Raw genomic sequence first — 20,006 nt, forward strand, 5'->3', positions numbered from 1 at the left:
CCCCCTTTTTGGTCCCTGTATGCACATACCCTACCTACCACGTGTTACAACTGGCGCCTGAACATTTTTCCTGGATCCTCAGTCAAGTAAGGGATCCGTCTATTTTCTGGATCCGACGGTCCCACCGCGTCTGCAATATTAAAACCTGCAAAGACAATCCTTGGTTAAGTGTGATTCATTTCTCATCGAGCTATCGAGTTGACACTTGTCTTGGAGTTCAAAATTGAATTTCCCTGACTCTAACATTTAATGTATTTTTTTTTCACTTTAGGTCTCGGAGGCACTTAACCTTCTCCGAAAGTGTGCACCTTACTACCATGATGGACATTTAGTGGAGAGCTGTTTCCAGAGACCCAAATACGGCAGCTGCACAATTGTCCCGTCACGATGCAAACAGTCCCGCATCGTGTTCCAAATCTTACACTTCCTGGTTGATAAAGATTTCCTTAGCCCGCAGACGGCCGAGTACCAGATCCCGACTCTCAAGTACAGTCTTCTGTTTCTACCGGTGGATAAGGGAGAACGCATGATGGAGATCTACATGAGGAGTCTGAAGGGAAGAGATCTGACGTATAATAATACGACAATCACTGGAATGGACCTCGGGATCAAGCAGATGCTATTCAAGTATTATCTAGCAAGAGACTCAGTGTTCCCCGTCCTTGCAATCATTTCTCTTCTTATCACAATGGCTCTCTATCTTCATTCTCTTTTCATGGTGGCATTATCTGTGTTAGCAATCAGCGGGTCCCTCCTCACTTCCTATTTCCTTTATAAAGTAGCATTTCGCCTTACTTTCTTCCCGCTGGTTAACCTCTCAGCAGCGCTTATTCTAGTAGGAACTTGCTCCAATCAAGTTTTTATCTTTGCAGACTACTGGAATATGCAGCTGTCCCAGAAGCCCACAGCATCCCTGGAGAAAAGAGTACACAGGGTTTTGCAGGAAATGGGTTATTTGATTTTAGCTTCAGGGTTGACCTCGAGCGCGGCGTTTTGCTCCGGTTATCTGAGCAGCATCACGGCTATCAGATGTTTCGCCGTTTATCTCGGAACTGCCTCGTTTATCGGTTCCCTCTTGGCGCTCGTGTGGCTGCCCTGCGCTTTCATCTTGCGTGAGCGTTACACGGAAGCGTCCGCTGCGCCGCGGGGATGGAAGCCCTGCTGTGCTAAAAACTCCAGCGGCTTCTGGGAGGAGAGCTCACGCAAGAGGTGCCTTTTTACATTCGGTCAGAAGCTGAGAGAACTCAAACGAGGTCTTGCCAACACGTCAAATTTAGTGTTCCTCAAAATCCTGCCTTGTGCGGTGGTGAAGTTCCGGTACATCTGGGTGTGCTGGTTCGCGGTGCTGGCCGCAGGCGGCACGTACATGTCCTGCTTCGATCCCGGGATGAAGCTGCCTGCTCTAGAGAGTGGCATCACTCAGCTTTTCCGCTCCAGTCACCCGTTTGAGAGATACGATGCCGAATATCGTCACATGTTCATGTTTGAGAGAGAGCTGAACGGAGAAGACAGGCCGGTGACGCTGACACTCGTTTGGGGCGTCAAACCGACGGATAACGGAAATCACTTCAACCCAAAAAGCAACGGCTCGTTGGTTCTCGATCCTGACTTTACGATGAGTCAACCCAGTGCTCAAGTCTGGTTGAGGGACTTGTGCGGACATGTGCAAAACCAAAGTTTTTACTCTTCTCCGCCTGAAGACAAAGATACAACATTAGATATCTGTATTATTCGGCGGCTATTACAGTGGATCTCTCTCAGAAGGTGCTCTGAGAGCAATGACGAACTCGGTATTTGTTGCAATAACGTCACTTTTCCCTTCCATCCTCGTGTTTTCGAGAACTGCCTGAGCACGATGTTGGCAGAGAGGTCCTCCGAGGGACATTCGCCACACGGCGGGGGCGTGTACTTCCAACCAGATGGCCGGATCGCTGCTCTCGTGCTGGCGTTCAAAACCACGTATCGCTACAGCTTCAACTTCAGCCAAACAAATGTTTTCTACAGAGAAACCCTGGCGTGGTTCAACAAAGAAATATCAGGAGCTCCGCCAGGTTTGCGAAACGGCTGGTTCATCAGTCAGCTGTCTCTTTACGACTTACAACAATCTTTGAGCTCAGAGATGTTGATAATCGCCGGGTCTTCCGTGTCGCTTACGTTTGTTTCGCTGCTTTTAACCACATGGAATATTCCGTTAAGTATGTACGGAACTGTGGCGGTAGGAGGTAGCCTATTCGTCACTGTCGGACTTCTCGTTCTGCTGGAGTGGCAGCTGAGTGGCATCGAGGCTCTCTTCATCTCATCTGCAGCCGGGTTATCTGTTGATTTTGTAGCCAACTATTGTATTTCTTACTGTTTAGCACCTCACTCTGACAAAATAGGGAAAGTAGCGCATTCCACCAAGAGGATGGGATGCCCTGTAGCAATAGTTTCTGGTGCATTTTTCTGCACCGGGATCATCATGCTGCCTTCGACGGTCTTGCTGTTCAGGAAATTGGGCATTTTCTTATTTTTGGTCAAATGCGTAGCGTGCGGGTTTGCCACCTTCTTTTTCCAGTCACTGTGCTGCTTTTTTGGTCCTCGGAAAAACTGCGGGAGGTTTCCCCTTCCGTGTTTGTCAGACCCGTCGGACGGCGTGCTGTCATCTTGCTCAGGAGGAGAACCGGGCTTGTCCTCTACTAACGGGGCAGGAGCGAAGAAGTCTTATGACAAAAATGCAGGTGGTTACCTTTACCCAAACCAACAAAAACAGAAGGGAACAGGAGGTTCGGTCAGGGGGACGGAGCAGTACGAGCTGCAGCCTTTGGCCTGTCGACTGAGTGACAGTTTTGAAAACAGCACCTGTACTAGTAAGCTGTCCAATAGGCCGTCTGTGCTGTCTGATGAGATCGAGTACTGCGGGAGGGACACGTTCTCGGACGGTGAAAGTGGAGAGATGTGCAGTCGCCAAGCGCCTCACGCGCTACAGACCTCGTCTCCGTACAAAGAGAACCCGACGCGATCTGACATGGTCATTGGCAAGAGGCTGTGTAAAACCTGCCAGGATCGTTCAAATACCCTGCAGCAGTGGACCGATAAAACATTTTCAACATCCTCCAGTATGGATGAAATTATAACAAACACAGATGAGGCCACAGGCCAGCCATGTTTGTGCACAGAGGCGCAAACCAAAGAGGAACGACTTCTTCGGCCATCCTCGCAGTCTGTGAGCTCCTGCGAGTTTCTAGATGACTCTAACGAAACGTGTTTGAGCGACATTGAACCCGGGCCTTCCAGTGGGCAGCAAAGCGACACTGACACTCAGTTGCAGCCCGGGCACCTGAACGGTAAAAGAGACACTCTGCGTCTCTCGCTCAGAGAGACTGTTTATGATGTGTGCGGTAAAGGTCATAGCAGCCAGACTGAGGAAATGGTCATTTTACCAAACAGTAAGCCAGATCTACCAGATGTTTGGATCAAGAGAGCTGGACAAGGAGATGATATTCTTTAATTGACAGTCTACTAACAAATACATGAATCTTAACTCCTTTGCTGCCGTTGACAGTGATATCTGTCAAATCCATTTGAACTGGGAGGGCTGGCAGTGAACGATCATATTTCGGTTCACTGACGGCCATCGATGTCCTGAGATCCGCGTATTGTGACTTTTTACAAGTGACGGTACTTGATCACACTACAGTTGATCATACATTTAATTTACTAGTACATTGACGGCAATAGACGTCAAGTCCATTCCAGGATGTCTTTTGCCATCTTGGCTCTGTTTTTAGGAAACATGGTGTTTTATTTCATTTGTATGCCGATGACTGTCAGATCTATTTTCCAATGGCGCAAAATCACACTTTCTCTCAACTTACTGAATGCCTCAACGATATAAAGTCGTGGCTCTCATGTAATTTTTTAAGTTTGAATGACAGCAAGTCTGAAGTCATGGTGTTCAAACCAAGTAGCCAGGCCTCCCTGAACGTTGACCTCGGTTCTCTGTCTCCGTTTCTTAAGAATTATGTCAAAAATCTAGGGGTCCAATTTGATTCTGATTTTAAATTTGAGAAGCAGATTTCTTGTGTTGTACGGGACTGTTTTTATCAGCTTTGCCAGATTGCTAAGGTGAAATCTATTGTTTCGCGCTCTGATATGGAAAAATTGATTCATGCTTTTGTCATAACTCGGCTGGATTACGGTAATTCTTTGTATGCAGGTGTCGGTCAGGCGGCACTGGCCCGTCTGCAACTTGTACAAAACTCTGCTGCTCGACTCCTAACCAGAACCCGCAGGCGCGAACATATCACCCCGATTTTAGCATCTCTTCACTGGCTCTCGGTACATTACCGAATACATTTTAAGATATTATTATTTGTTTTTAAATGTTTGCATAATCTTGCGCCGCCATATCTGTCAGAACTGCTTCAGCCTTACAGTCCAACCAGAACCCTCAGATCAGCTGACCACCTGCTTCTAGTAGTCCCAAGATCAAGGCTGAAGCTTAGGGGTGACCGGGCATTTGCGGTGATGGCGCCCAGGCTGTGGAACCAATTACCACTTACTATTAGACAGGCCCCCTCACTTACGGATTTTAAATCACGCCTTAAAACATTTTATTTTTCTTCAGCTTTTAATGTGCAATGACAGTTTATGACCTCGTCTTTTATTTATTTTATTTTGTGTTTGTTTTATCTTTCAAAGTTGACTTATTTTGCTGTGTTATGCTATGTAAAGCACTTTGGTCTCCTTGGCGGATTTTTAAATGTGCTACACAAATAAAGTTGATTGACTGATTGATTGATCGGTGGAACTGAACCATGATCGTTCACTGCAAGCACTTTCAGTTCAACTGGATTGGATGTCTATCACTACCAATGGAAGTTCATAAAAGATTCAATCAGATGTCTGATCGACTTCAATGTCGTCAAGTACTGCCACAATATGCAGAGAACAACATAGCTAAGTTACCAACTATATAAAGTGACAAAGAGTAAGACAATAAAACTCATAGTCTTACATTAAAGGGATCAACAGATTGAAAGACATGTATTTCCTAAAAGATAAATGTTAGTACGAGAAATACTAATTTGATATTAAAACCCCCCCTTAATGTTTTTGTTTTAATAAAGTTTGTAAAATTATTTTAACTAGTAGGTCGCCAATGTTGTTGACGTCGCACGTTGGTGACGTCACATGAACACGCAGCCGGACTTCCACAGTGTCACTCTTTAACTACATAAACATGTCGTCGGTTTTGCCCATCACAAAAGCTAAATGAACACAAAAGACGTGATGAGAGGAGTAGCATACACGTGTCAAGTTCACTAGTGACAGCTAGCACTCTCCTGCTTTAGTGACGGAGGAGGAGAGTGTTTGATGTCAAAAAATGTTTGCAGATCTTCACGGTAAACTATTGTGTGATCCAACTTATTCCAATATTATTATGGAAATAGTTAGCATCCAGAGCTGTTGTGTGCTTTACATATAGTTAGGGTATACAGTGAAACACAGCAGTTTGATAATATTTTTGCCTCTACTGAGATGTCTAACTCATTCACTCCCAGCCATTATCACCGGTGCCACCCCCTTCGTTCCCGGCCGTTTTACTGGATTTTGACCGATTTTGCAAGGCCCACAGAAAATTCGGTTCTATTGCTATATAAACACGGAACCCCACCAAAAGAAAGTTTAGACTCTCTTCTTTCAGCAGGAAAAAAAAGTTCATATCTTTTTCCATTCTTTGGAAATCAGTATTAGAAAAAAGCTTGGTTTGAGCAATTTTCTAATCTCTGATGAAAGAACAGAAATTGAGCTTTTTGTGAAGCATACATTTCAAACATAACTTTGACTTTAACATAGCTTTTTTTTTGCCTTAGTTACAGCCCAAACATTTGAATATTTTCCTTTTACAAAATAACAAGACAAATAGAGCTTTTGATAGCAAAGTAACAATTTATTTACACATAACAGAGATGACGCTGTTGTGGCCGCGACAGCCGAGTAAACATTTCCCTCATCGCCGCCTGTCTCATAAAGATGGATTTTTTTGAGTCTCTGCGGGGACTTCTCGGCGAGCAGCACGGACTCAAAGGCATCGTCCGTTGCACTGGTGGTCCCGGGTGTTCTGCTCAGTCGTCCAGCGCCTGGCATCCCGGGCATCCTCTAGGTTGTTCTGCTCGGTCGTCCGCCTCCTGGACGTCCATTCGGTCATCTTCTGCCGGCGACCCGGCCATTCGTTGCCGTTAAATCGGGTCTTACCAAATGCGCTACTGCTCTCCAGTGGCCAGTTTTATCGCTTTAAAATGAATTTTCAGCTTTGTGCTTTGGAGCTAAATTGAATCAGAACCCAGAGATGTCTCTTGTTAAAAAAAAAAAAAAAAAAAAAAACGTAAAAGATGTATACATCTTTGGGACACTGAAACAATTAAAAATAGAACGTATCTATATGTTTTTGGCAGCAAATAAGTACAAATACAGTACACTGCACAACAGTCCTTTTCAGATCTCAATGTGCAAAATAAGGCGTCATTATAATCTGTTGGGCAGAAAATAATATACGAATAGCCAGCAACCAAACTAAGTTTAAAACTTTTATTCGTTTTCCGTGTCGCTTATTCACTGGGAAGCAAGCTTAGGCAGCAACATGTAATAAACTGAGAACACAGGCAGGATGATCATCGACGTGGAGAGCGCTTTTACGTGACGAAAATAAGGTAAGCCGTCATTAGGCGTCTCAGTAGAGGCAAACTATAAACGTTTTCGAGAGTGCTAGCTGTCACTAGCGAACTTAACACATGTATGCTACTCCTCTCATCCAGTCTTTTGTGTTAATTTATCTTTTGCTGCTCGTTTTGTGAAATATCGACAGGGCTGTCCTTCTCATTAATATTCCGCTCGGGTTCAAATTAGAAGGGCAGAACTGACGACATGTTTATGTAGTTAAAGAGTGACACTGTGGAAGTCCAGCAGCGTGTCCGTGTGACGTCACCGCCCTGCGACGTCAACAACAATGGCGACTTACTCGTTAATTGTTTTGGTTTAAAATTTTACAAATTTTATTAAAACGAAAACATTAAGAGGGGTTTTATTATCAAATTATTAGAATTTGTACTAACATCTATCACTTAACAATTACATGTCTTTGTACCCGTGGATCCCTTTAAGGTTAAAACATCAGATTACTTTGCCAAAATTGTCAACACAAAAGATTAAGAGCGATTCAAGCTAGCAAATAACGGTGATGGTCCTAAAGCATTAGAGTTCTGTTTGAGCAATATTTTCCCCTATTGGCCGATTAAGCTATTCGTTAAGTGTCCCTCAGTTATAGTGTCAAGATTTGTAAGCAAACTCAATTAAGTTTATCCTGTGCCATTAACTGAAAGTTTAAAGTATGTGTGGGTTTCAGTGCATCATAATCCAGTAAGTGTGTTTCAGGTTTTGACCTGCTGTTTAGAAAAATGAGGCATTTCATAGTATCAATTTTGTATTTCAGTACAAACCAGACAGGAACAAGTTGTGCCAAATGTTTTGACTTGTATGCAAAAAATAAAATCCTGTTGTGTGCGTGTTTCTGTGAAAAACGTAAATGGAACTGTTCATATAACTGTGGTGTCGAAGTATGAAACACGAAAGTGGCAAGTTTTAAAACGGTTGTTTCATAAGAACTGAAAAGCACTTTTTCAATGACTTGTAGAAATGAATCCTTTATTGCAGGCTTTTGAAGCGAAGAAAAATCCAAGACCATTTTCTTTACGTGACTCAAAGCTGTTAAATCTTCAAATAAGTTCTTATTAAACATTATTTTAATGCACACTGACTGAGTTTTTCTTTTGTTGACCAGCGCGAATTTGCCTCATATAATTAAACAAAAGATCAATTTTTTATCATAAACCCACTTTAAAGGTTTTATTGTGATCAGAAGTGGGTAGTAATGCGTTACATGTACTCCGTTACATTTACTCAAGTCACTTTTTGAGAAAAGTACTTTTAAGAGTAGTTTTACTAAGCTACACTTTTTACTTTTACTTTAGATTTCTGAAGAAAAAAACGCTACTCTTACTCCACTACTTTGGGCTACATAAGAGTCGTTACATTTTTCCTCGGAGGTATGATCCTTTAACTTTCAAAATAGTAATTATGAAGGAAATCTCCACGATTCAAACTAAGAACTATTTTCTCCACCAGAGGGCACTCATGCTGTTTGGGCGAATAATGGTTCATTTATGTATTTTTTTTTCTCCCTCATCGCAATAGCATACCGCATGAATGCTATTTTTAGACTGTGACGTCGCCATCGTAAAACGGAAGTGGGACATTATTAACACACCCTCGCATACAATCCATGTTATTTCTGCTCGTTTTCTCCGGTAATCTTTAAAAAAAAAAAAAAAAAAACATGCCGATCAAACACTGCTGCTATGGAACTTGTACAAATGACTCGACATTACGACATATGAAGGTTATTTTCTTCATACGCGTCCAAAAGACCAGTTTAATGCCAGCAAGGTGAAGCCATTCACATCTCATATGCAGTGTTCTGTCCCTTAAACTTAAGTTGACTATCTTTAAGATTTGCAGGCATGAAAATCTCTCACCTTTCGGCAAAATTCGCCGTTTTGAAGTCAAAAAGGGTGACCTACGTGAATTGTGTTGATCTGAGGAGAATTTTTTTAAGGGGAGGGGTCGGGAGATTTTTTTTAATGTCGGACGCTTGGTATGCAAGTGGGGAAAGCGGTACAAAGCCAAAAAAGTGCACCAGAGTGGCCAAAACATTGACTTATTTCAACGAAACAAAGGAGGGTTCACTGTTTTCCTGTCTCTTCAATGCCAAGCTTGGCTGCACGTTGGCCGTGAATGAACACCTAAAGCGCCATCACCCAGTTTGTAAGTCCATCTAACTAATAACGACATGTTTAATTGAAGTTGCTAAGCCTTTGGTGATATGCAATGAGTCAATTTATCGCACAGTAAATAAAAATGAAGGCGGTAATTTTCACGGCTGCGTTTTATCGTCGCGTGCATACATTTGTGCGTGCGTGGACACGTGCGTTTTGATGGCATATGAGACTCAAGTTCCTTTCACAGAAGTTTATTGGTTATCAACACGCCGTAGAATTAAAGTTCAAAGATACAAAATAAGGAAACACATGTAGTATATTAAACACTGTAAACGTTAGCATTGCTACATTGAGGCTAATGGGGGAAAAAAGACAACCTCCTTTAGCCTGCTATAAAACATTGGCAGTCTTATCCAAAACGCAAACTTGCGGTTAAAAGGTGACACTTCAAACGTGAAAATCGCAGGCTAACAGCATTTGCAAATGAAAAAAACGATTACTGACTTTTGCGGAGTGTAAAGCGGTGAGCCATTTAGCGAACATACGTCCGGTAAACATTTCAAAATAAAAGCACTTCATGTTCGTCATATAAATACGATTTCTGGAGTTAATCCCACATACTTTACTTCAGACTTCAGATTCTACACTAAGAATAGCTTTAAAAGGACACCCTTTATGAAAAATCTGATTGGCAATGAGTACTATAATACTATTATATATAGTAGTATACTATAATATTAATGCTAGATATTTTTATAAGAATTGTTTTCAATACTGTTGGAAAGGCGAAGTCAGTGTTCTGAATCTGTTTAGGTTCCATCATTTTGCACTAGTTAATCCTATTGGCATTTGACCTCATTGTTTATTCGTGATTTGTTATTTACGTGTTATTGGTACTTTGATGAAGAATTTAAGTGTTACAATATGTTTTTGTGAATTAATAAGCGTCATCAAAAATTTTATTGCTAAATTAGCGAGAAAAAAAAAAGGGCAAAAATAGTCGGCTGACTAACCGGTAGAAAATTAGTCATTTGGGACAGCCCTAGTTGTACAGTGTACCGGTGTTCTGCCAAAATCTCCTACATCGGCGAAACGTCCTACATTAGTCAAATTTGACACCTTAAGTACTACTGTGCGCTCTAAACTTGTTGTGTTTAGATGCATACAGGAATAACGTACTAAAAAAATGCCTGCAGAAAGTATTTAAATATCAAAAGGACGGTTTAAATACGCTACGTGACTAATGTGGTCAACTGCTTCAAAGCTAACACAAAAAAACACAACGGTTAAAAATATGAGATGGTAGTACATGCAAAAAGTATCTTTGAGGCAGTGAAAAGGTTCTAAATAACTAAATCAAAACCAAAATAGTGAGTACTCGCCGCTTCTAACCGATGTGCGCATGCGTGTGGATGCATGCGCAAGCGCGCTTAGCATTGTGTAGGACGTTTCCCCGCGTAGTAAGGAATGACCGAACACCGGAACATATTTCCTCCACACCTTCTCACCTTTTTAACCCCGGACCCATTTTCATGCCTGGATTTGATTTCTTTCTGGGATTTTAAATTGTTCATCCGTCCACCGGATGTCGCTATAGACCCTACTCACCTACGTCACAAAATGACGTGTCGCTGTATCCGGCCGCCATATTGTCCGTATTTTTTAGACCTATTCTCATTGTTTTCAATTAGTCGTGCAAGTTATAGAGCAATTCATGGAAGCCCCGGTGTTATCTGACGCCGTAAACTCATTGGATGCGTTGCATAAAAGGCGTTATGTGGAAAAGCTTCAGTTTATCCATTCGCCAGATCCATATTTGATGCCTAAATCGATGTTTTTCGACCCGCTGTCTTCGCCGTCTTTGCCTGACCCTGATATTTACAACTATCTTGTCCACACAAAATCAGCCTATTCTCACGAAAGTTTGAAAAACTTTAAGAGTTTGGAGGCTTACAAATGCTACGTTGCTGGTTGGGTGAAACAGGTCCTCGTACACGAAAATTCGGCAGGAATCTTGTGCTCGGGAAGGTGAGTTACGAAATTTTCAATTCAAAATCTTTTGTTCTTGCTAACATCCACTGTCAAGTCTAATGTATTTCATGTCATTTGTCAATGGAGCTAGGGCTTTTAATGTTTATATGGTTTAGCGATAGCACTCTCACTACATGCATATATAATATGTAATAAATATGAAGTGCGATAGCACTACTCCAGATTGTCCCTAGTTGAATTTATTTTTTGGCTTTTGACCTCAATAGTGAAATTGTAAATTAATTGTATGACAACTGTCTTATTATCCCCTTATAATTATATATTTTCAGGTAGTTCATTCACAACGTCTGAGTGTATGTTGTCGGCGATTAGCCTAGCAATGATCTTAATTGTGGTTGTCAGCCCTAAACCCTCTAAATATATATTAAATGCATCTTACCAGATATAAAATGACTACTACATAATCCGTGGTAGTCGTTTGGAGCCCAGTTTTCTCGTCGAATTGCAGCAGTCAATCTCGCTCTCCTCTCCGGGTCTCTCGGAATACGGTAAAACCTCAAGTCTCTCCGTCTATCTTCTCTGTTTTTGCAACCGACCGCCACACACGACTTCACCATTTTGATTATTAATGTTGACGAGCAGAAAAACACGCCATAATAGGAGGAATTTACGAAGCGCTAATGCATTAACATGACGAGTATACGGACAACATGGCGCGGGGGCGTGGCTGTGACGTCACGTGAGTAGGGTCTATTGTAACTCTGGACTGTAAAGTTTTTCTTTGGTTTCACTATGTGCGCTTGGCTTCCCCTAGTGGTGAGTTGCTGTAAGCAGCAGGCGAAAAGAACAAGTTAGAAAAGAGGCCTTGAGGTGTTCAGTCGTTACACACCTCCCTTCTGCACCACACATCGTTGGGAACCCTTGACAAAACAAAATCTAAGTTTGCACGTTTTATCAATGGGTCTGATGTCATTTCAGTTTATCTATTCTGTTATTTTTATGTCATTTATGTGGCACGAAGCAACACGTTTTGTGCTAAGCTAAATTAGCCACTTCATTTTATTTGCTCATAATTTAGCCAGTTTTTCTGTTGTTTTACTGTAACACGTTGTTGTTGAATGGAACCATTTGTGTATAACATTGGTGTTTTTTGTATGTTTGCAGTTTTACAAAACAATGAAAGTAAAGTTCAATAAAAGAAAACAAATGAAACGGTAGAAAAAGACCAAGTCTGCTGTCTCTGTTTGGAACTCCATTTCTTAGGTGTTTAGCTCGCTGTCAAGGTTGAGTAGCCATACGCTCAACTGAGGGCAGAAGATGCGGTAAACGTTTTGTTGCGGGCCATGGTCCTACAGAGGACGAAGAGGTAAGCCATTTTGATATTTTTACTTATTTTTTAGCGTGGCGCTTTGCCATTCTGCTTCTGTCCTATGACCTGAAAAAAATTAAAATGGTATCTGACAGCCACTGTTACGTTTTCTGTTGTAAAAAAAAAACTTTAGTCAGGGGGAAGTGTAAATAAATTATAGTATTAAGATTTGTTGTTAATGAAAAAATTAAGAGTTCGTTGGCTGTCACTGAGTAGCATTTGCGATCGCTACACAAAAATAGTAATGTAAATTGCCCCCAAAAATGGTTAGAGACGTAGGAAAACCAGAGGATATAATATATAAGATAGACAGGGCATATGGTGGTAAAGGATAGATTTTTGAAACAGGAGAATCTCATTGTCAGTGGCGTAGGGCAATGCTCACAAGAAAAAGGTGTCGATAAAAAAGCTAACTCTGGATCAGGTCGACTCTTTTCCCGCCCTCGACACTCAAACCATCTCTTTAACTGAACATTTGTATGTTCTTCCACATCTTTACCAGTGAATTAGGCACCAGGGACATCATTTTCAGTCAGAGTTGGTAGGTTTAGCTCAGTAAGCATCTCGTTTGTGCACCATTTCCATTCATTTATTATTTGGGACAAACGGGAGGTTGACCCGCCAACAACAATTTCTCACGTCATGAATATTAATGGGCAAAAGTGACGTGTTGCTTGCAGTACGCCATTCAATTATTATTTTTTCCCTTGTATTTCTTTGGCTTAATGTGATTATGTAATGGGTTATTGCATATTGCTATTACAACAACAGTTCATATAACTGTGCTTAGGAAAAAAAATACCACTGTTCAAAAAAAAAAAAAAAAAAAAAAAAAAAAAAAATTAACACAAATATAAGCAGTTACTCAAAATGTTACAGTGTATCACAAAAGCGAGTACAGCCCTCGCATTTCTGCAGATATTTAAGTATATCTTTTCATGGGACAACATGACACTTTGACACGATAAAAAGTAGTCTATGTGCAGCTTATATAATACAGTTCATTTATTTTCCCCTCAAAATATAGCCATTAATATCTAAACCCCTGGCAACAAGAGTGAGTACACCCCTTTGAAAAAATATCCATCCCTAAATGTCCAAATTGAGTACTGCTTGTCATTTTCCCTCCAAAATGTCATGTGACTCGTTACAGGAGTGCTGTCAGCATTGCTGCAGAGATTAAAGAGGTGGGTGGGGGTTGTTTCAGCTTGTTAGTGCTCAGACCATACGGCGCACTCTACATCAAATTGGTGTGCATGGCTGTCACCCCAGGAGGAAGCCTCTTCTGAAGATGGTACACAAGAAAGCCCGCAAACAGTTTGCTGAAGACATGTCAACAAAGCACATGGATTACTGGACCTATGTCCTATGGTCTGATGAGACGGGCTTGCTTTCTTGTGTACTAGTTAATGCTATCAGCATTTGACCTCATTGTCTATTTATGATTTATTATTGTTATTTATATGTTTATTTGTACTTTAATAAAGAATTTAAGTGTTCAAAATGTTTTAGTGAATTAATAAGCGTCAACAAAAATGTCATTGCTAAATTACTAAAAAAAAAAAAAAAAAAAAAAAAAGTTATTAGTCGATTCACCGTAAAAATAGTCGGCTGACTAATCGGGAGAAAATTTGTCATTTGTGACAGCCCTACTTCATTTTACCTTTTAAATCAATGTTTCGTCCTTGTAGATTCTTTGTGATCCATATAAACTCAATGGCGTTTCACAGAGGGATACACTCCTATTGACAAACCCAGAAAAGGGTATGACATTATGTGAATAAGGCCTATATGCAGCTAAACATGTTCTTGAACATGAAGTTCAATGGGAAAACTCTTATTTTCAATGTTCATTATTGCTATTGATGCACCTACCATAAAAAAAATCCAAAACAAATGAATATTTTATCTTTTCCCCAATTTTTCCCCTTCAAAATCCTCTTAATATGTAAAGCAATATCAGCGGAGTCAGTCCACTTCTAACCAGTCATCTTTGGCCCACTCGGGTAACTGTGTTGAATATTCAAAGTCTGGACCCTTGTATCGTAAGGCATGCAGGTACATGATAAGTTCCTTTTCAGTGGGGTCAGCCCGTATAAGTTTGCACTCACTACACAAGGGGTCTTTTGGAAACTGCTTTTGATTTCTCTGCGATTTATCATCTGGTAGAGGGTCTTGAGATTCTTCAGGTAAGGTATTGTCACTGCTAACGTTAACGGTAAGCGATGTTAGGTCACCACATTGAGACTGGCGAGTCCCTCCAATTTTGCTGGCTTCACACGATCCATCTGGATGATCTTTTAGTCCATCTTGAGATAAAACCGTCCCGTTGTCAGAAACCTCCAGCAAATGGAGGCTCTCCTGATTCCGATGTTCCTCCACCAGAGCCTTGAGTAGCTCCTCGTCACTCTTTCCTACCAAACCCCCCTTCCCTCTGTGAGGACCCCAGGCGTCAGCTCCGTAGATGGGATCGTTGAGGATGGGGAAGCCCAGGTACTGGAGGTGCACCCTAATCTGATGCGTACGGCCCGTCAGTGGCAAACAGCGCACCACGCTGGTCTTGCCGTTAAAGCTAAGTCTCTGGAACACGGTCCGACACTCCTTCCCCTTGGGGTCGACGCGGCACAACCCGATTTTAAAGGACACGACCAGGATGGGCTCCTCGCAGATCAACTCACCTTCCGGAAACTCACCTTCTACTCGGCACACGTACTCCTTTTCAAGCTGTTGGGACAAATTTCAAGATCTAAATAGTCTGTCGTCCACAAAGGAAAAGAAACAAACCATAAAGAAAGAACCTACCTTCCTGTCTCTCACCAGCTGGTCCAGTTTCTTGGAAATCTCCAGAGTTCTGGCAAAGAGCAGCACTCCCGAAGTGAGTCTGTCCAATCTGTGGACCGTGTGCAGCTTAGAGATGCCCAGTTCTTTCCCCAGGATGAAAATCACTGTGTTGTGTCGGAAACGGCCGCAAGGGTGGACCGGGATGGAGGCGGGCTTGTCCACCACTACGACTTCGCCGTCGTCCACCAGGACCTCCAGAGGCTTGCCGACGACAGGGGGCTCGTGACGGTGGACGGTATTCTTCATGTGGTCGTTGTTCTGTGTTGGTAAGATGATGAAGAATCAGGTAACAGAGTACGTGTTTTTGTAGTTAGTCAAAGAGGGAAATTGACTTTGAAAACAGTGATTGACCGCTATTGCTCATTCGATCGCTTCAAGCCCCTCACAGTTAAAATGGATTGGACGTCTTTTGCTGTCAATGTCAGGCAAAGAGTTAAATAATGTGAAGTCACCAGAGATTAAAAAAAAAAAAAAATCCAAGAGCGAAATACACACGAGCCACACTTTTTTTCCCCCAATGTATAGATTTTTTTTAAATACATTTTGTTTAAGTTTAATTTTTTTAAAATTTCGAATCATTTCTACATTTTCATTTCGAATAACTTATGTTCTATTACTCATGGATTTTTTTGAATTTGTGTATTTTAGGGGTGCAGCTGTCAAATATTTTCTAGTCGATTAATTGATGGACAAGTTAGTTCGAATAATCGAGTAATCGGATAAGGAACATGAAAAATTAAAATACCCGAGCCTAAAACAGTCTAAAAATATTTTTTAAATGAGAATACATGTACAACAAAAGAACAATTGGCTAACTTACACAGAAAAAGTCCGCTAGCTTAAATGCTATAAAATGCAAAAGTTTTTTTTTTTCTTCTTCCCAATGCTCTTAACAAATGGTTCAGACACATATTCCCACAAAAAATGGACAAATACCTTAAAACTAAATCATGAATGCATTAAAAAACATTAGCTCAAACAAAAACTTGGCTAATGTTGGTCTTAACAGGGAGCAGCTGGTTTCAGCCATGAGAAATGAGTTGATATCATATTCATTGTTGCCACCCAAATCAATAAAACTACATGCAAACACTTTCAAAATAAACCAATACAACACCACTTCAACTAAACGAATACTCGAAGCAACAAAATTTAATTCGATTATTTTTTTCTAATGGAATACTAGAGTTAATCGATTAATCGTTGCAGCACTAGTGTATTTCCCCCCCCATTTTTTTTTTTTAACTCATCACTATTTAAAGCAACACTTGGTAACTTTTCAATTTTGGTCGATTTTAGCGCCGCCAGTGAACAAAAACGGTAGTGTTTTGCCTTAAAGAAGACTGCTTTTCCCATGAGGACCAGCGCACACCCGCACAGTGTCGTAAAATCATCAAACAAAAATCAATTTCCCGGTCGCCTGCAGATGGATTAACCCTTTAACACCGAACGTGTTGGCAGCGACGCGTTTACGCATATCGTCTTTGAAGCTTCATCACGCTGCCCCCCCCCTTAAAATCCGCTTATGAGTCTAAGCCTATAATTGGATGTCAAATAGGGGCCACAAAATATTAGCCCATGGGATCGCAACTTGGAGACCAATCTCCTGTATGAATGAGATAAAAACACTTAAGGGGAAAAAAATCATAATACTGTACATGTATGAAAAAGGTTAGATCCATTTGAACTCATTGACTGCCATTGACGGCAGTAGACGTCCAATCCAACACAAGGGAGGATTGCTGCCAACCTCTCCCAGTCAAAATGGTTCAGACGTCCGGCACCGGCAATGGCACTGAAAATGAGCATCCACAGCCAGTCTAAATGAATTGGTCGTCTGTCGTTGTCAATGACAGGCAAAGACTGGCAGTGAATTGCTCAACTCAAAGTGAGAAATCCACTTACATTGTATTAAGTACCCTGGAAACTGATGTACAAAACACATGTTTTGTCTCCATCGTTTCACAATTCTTAATTTTTTTCTTAAAACATTCAATTTTTTCGTGGACAAAATGGCACTGACCTTGAGTATTATAGACAAGTCATCCACTGGGCTCTCGTTCAAGCGGATGCGACCCTCTTTGACAGCCTTCTGGTAATACTCAATGGACTCCGATCTGAACTCACTCTCGAACACTTCCATAAGGCTCTTTCCGATCCAGCGACCTTTGCAGTAGGTCTTGAAGTCAAAATAATACGGATGCACTTTACGCAGGCCGTCCTCGAAGTAGTACGAGGTTTCGTCGAAGTGTTCCTGGCTGAAACTAACACCGGGGTTTCGCTTCTGCGGAGGAGGCACGTATCTCTCCCCGGCACGGAGCTTCTTTCTTCGGGGTCTTCTCTGGTTCTTACTGAAACCGCTCGCCTCATCGCTTTTCCGTTTGCCGGTTACTTTGGCTTCTTCCTCCGTGGTTCTTCCTGCCGACACCGGGTTTTCATCTTCTACCGGTGTGGCAGCTGCCTGCTCCATCGACGACACGCCACGAATTGGGACGTATTTCTGTGTAAACACGGAGGAAAGAGAACTCACTTCGGCGTTCAATCGTTGTTTCCTCTGTGCGCAGTCACCGGGTAACAAACTGTCACATTTATAATGGTTGCTACGACGAGGAAGAGCGCTTTTACAGAAATTAAATAATACACAACTGTATAGACCGTAAATAGCTTTGCGCACTAGATGCCTCGTAGCTCTAATGTTGAATAAAAATGAAATTTGTGGCGTTAATTTTACAAACCGAACGACCGTCAAGCACGCGTGCATTACTTGGGATCCCGAGAGGTCCTTCAAGAAGAGCAGGCGCACTTTTGTGACGTCATTGTTTAAATCTGAACGATTTTTTTTTGTTTTTAAATTATTATTTCAGAAGCACAAACAAACAATATGCCAAAAATGTCTGTACTTTTTAAAACACATTTGAACAGGTGAATATTGTAAAAACACAGAGTATAAAACTAATAAGTAGGGTGCAAACAAACAAAATAAATCGTACAGAAAATAATATATATATATATATATATATATATATATATATATATATATATATATATATATATATATATATATATATATACCTAAATGAAATACTGCTAGCCCCCCCCCCCCCCCCCCCAGTCATATTTTGAAAATTGATTGGAAAGTTTCCTCGCATTGTTGACCAAACGAAAAAAAATGTAGTTTGGTCGCAACAGTGTTCAGTAAGAGTTAAAAGTAAATTTAACCCTTTATAAGGCAAGAGACTATTTTTGGTCATTAAAAACTAAAATATTAGCAAATATTATTTATTAATCATTATTTTATTTTATTTTTTACATTTTTTGAATTAAGCTTTAAATACATTTATAAATTATTACAATGTTAATGAAAGCTACAATTTATTCAAATTAATAAAAACAGAAAGGCAATGTTAGGTAACACTCTTATTTTTTTCCCTATAGTCAGGGGTGCACATAATTTTTTTGCCCAGGTTCTCAGAGGACCTGGAGATGTGACTTGGTCCTCATTGAGCTTGAGAGCCGACCCGCCTGATGCGATAAATTTATGACAAGCTTTACTAAGAGCCAATTAACTTTAATTAATTATATTAACAATTAATGCTTGATTAACATCAACTGGCACAACAAAATTGCCATTACTTTGAAGGTAAATGTAAAGAAATAAAAAGCACCAATTCAAAATAAAGGGCATTATGCGGCTCCCACATTAACTCCAAGCCTTTTTAAAAGTGGGATGTCCTCCTCATAAGACCTCATTGAACGTGCATGTTTAGCTTTGTAAAATGCGAGCAAAAACACGTTTGTCAGTGTATGTCGCTGTCGCCTTTATTCCGCCACTTGTCCATAGGGCCAGTGGGGTCCTCCTGTTTGACATCGATAGTTTGCTTAATTGCCACATGCTCTGTTTTTTTCGTGCTTTTCAAAGTTTGGATGGCTGAAATTCTTTGACCCTACATAAAATGCGCTGCTCTTATCGGCGACATTGGGATTCTCACGGCACATTTTGTACCGTATTTCCGTGCGAGCATCATTTGCTTCTAGCAATGGTACCTACTACCTCCTGTAGCCACTTTTCAGCATAAGTCCTTTTTTTCGGTAGCTCCGGTGACGTCTCTGTCGTCTGTCTTTTGACGGGGGTGGGGGAACACGGAAGTAATTACTCAGTGTGGCCTGCCTCTTCGACATTTTGAGAAGTTATTTTCTCGTGTCCGCCGCAAATACAGTGGTCAGCCATCGGTACGCAAAAGCGTATGGAAGCCCTTGAGAGCCAGCGCGTTTGTCTACGTCCAGTACGCATGCGCGCATTCGGACCACTTATGTGCACCCCTGCCTATAGTACTACACTTATTGCAAGCTAATAATGGCAATAGACGTCCAATTCATTTAAAGTGGAATGACTGGCCATGAATGCTCATCTTTCAGTGCCACTGACATCGCTAGAAGTCCAGACTTCAGCCATTTTGAATGGGCTTCCCAGTCAAAATGGATTGGACGTCTAGTGCTGTCAATTGCAGCCAATGAGTTAAATTTATGACCTGTAAGGGTTAGAAAAAAAATGGTAAAAAAAAGTCATAATTTGTGCATGGAAGTGTTAATACATTTTGGTTTTCAATATTTTTTTTTTTTACAAGTATCACCTCAAAATAAACAAAAACCTCCTAAATATAAAATAAATAATGAATGCATAAACATAGTAGCTCAAACAAAATTATACCTTATGTTGGTCTTAACAGGAAGCAGCTGGATTCAGCTAAGTTAGACAAGTTATGGCATATACACTGTTGCCACCAGAGGGCAGTGTATCCACCCAAATCAATAAAACTATAACAGTTTCAAAACAAACCATTACATCGTCACTCTAATCAAACAAATCCTTGAAGCAGCAAAATTTGATTCGAAGCTTTTTTCTAATCAAATTACTCGAGTTAATTGATTAATCATTGCAGCACGAGTGTGTTTACGAATTTAATTCTAAATGTGTTCTTTGTATTGTT

General features: G+C 41.0%; 2 protein-coding genes across 9 annotated transcripts in view; one reads left to right on the forward strand and one right to left on the reverse strand.

Annotated features, from left to right (window-relative positions):
- disp2 (dispatched RND transporter family member 2) overlaps positions 1–4,580 on the forward strand; it is a 40,624-nt gene extending 36,044 nt beyond the window's left edge. For 4 of the 5 annotated variants that reach the window (XM_057859303.1, XM_057859305.1, XM_057859306.1 and 1 more), the window contains one exon: positions 272–4,580. In XM_057859303.1, the coding sequence (XP_057715286.1) occupies positions 272–3,487 (3,216 nt within the window). In that variant the 3' untranslated portion in view covers positions 3,488–4,580. The remainder of the gene's footprint in view (positions 1–271) is intronic. The other variant, XR_009067137.1, reaches the window with a different exon arrangement.
- On the reverse strand, positions 121–19,460 carry rpusd2 (RNA pseudouridine synthase domain containing 2). Of its 4 annotated transcripts, none has more exons than XR_009067138.1 (4): positions 17,042–17,792; positions 14,980–15,276; positions 11,248–14,901; positions 121–145 (listed from the first exon to the last, which is right to left on the reverse strand). XR_009067138.1 is itself a non-coding variant. In XM_057859310.1 (4 exons), exons 2-4 carry the CDS (start codon positions 17,486–17,488, stop codon positions 14,146–14,148), a joined length of 1,500 nt encoding a protein of 499 aa, XP_057715293.1. In that variant the 5' UTR covers positions 17,489–17,518; positions 19,070–19,460; the 3' UTR covers positions 7,785–14,145. The 4 variants fall into 4 exon arrangements, 3 of the variants coding, with proteins under 3 accessions (XP_057715293.1, XP_057715292.1, XP_057715291.1); XM_057859310.1 differs by lacking the exon at positions 121–145 and adding an exon at positions 19,070–19,460 and having other exon boundaries at positions 7,785–14,901; positions 17,042–17,518; XM_057859309.1 differs by lacking the exon at positions 121–145 and adding an exon at positions 19,067–19,460 and having other exon boundaries at positions 7,785–14,901; positions 17,042–17,518.
- Positions 19,461–20,006: the final 546 nt, after the last annotated feature.

This window comes from Corythoichthys intestinalis, chromosome 15, assembly GCF_030265065.1.
Source record: "Corythoichthys intestinalis isolate RoL2023-P3 chromosome 15, ASM3026506v1, whole genome shotgun sequence".
Lineage (NCBI taxonomy): Eukaryota > Metazoa > Chordata > Actinopteri > Syngnathiformes > Syngnathidae > Corythoichthys > Corythoichthys intestinalis.

Excerpts from the sequence above, each read along its gene's own strand:
- rpusd2 (XM_057859308.1), bottom strand. The coding sequence starts at position 17,779 with ATGCACGCGTGCTTGACGGTCGTTCGGTTTGTAAAATTAACGCCACAA. Across the intron at positions 15,277-17,041 it reads ACTTGTCTATAATACTCAAG|AACAACGACCACATGAAGAA; the intron begins GTCAGTGCCATT and ends TTACCAACACAG. Across the intron at positions 14,902-14,979 it reads AGCTGGTGAGAGACAGGAAG|CTTGAAAAGGAGTACGTGTG; the intron begins GTAGGTTCTTTC and ends TTGTCCCAACAG.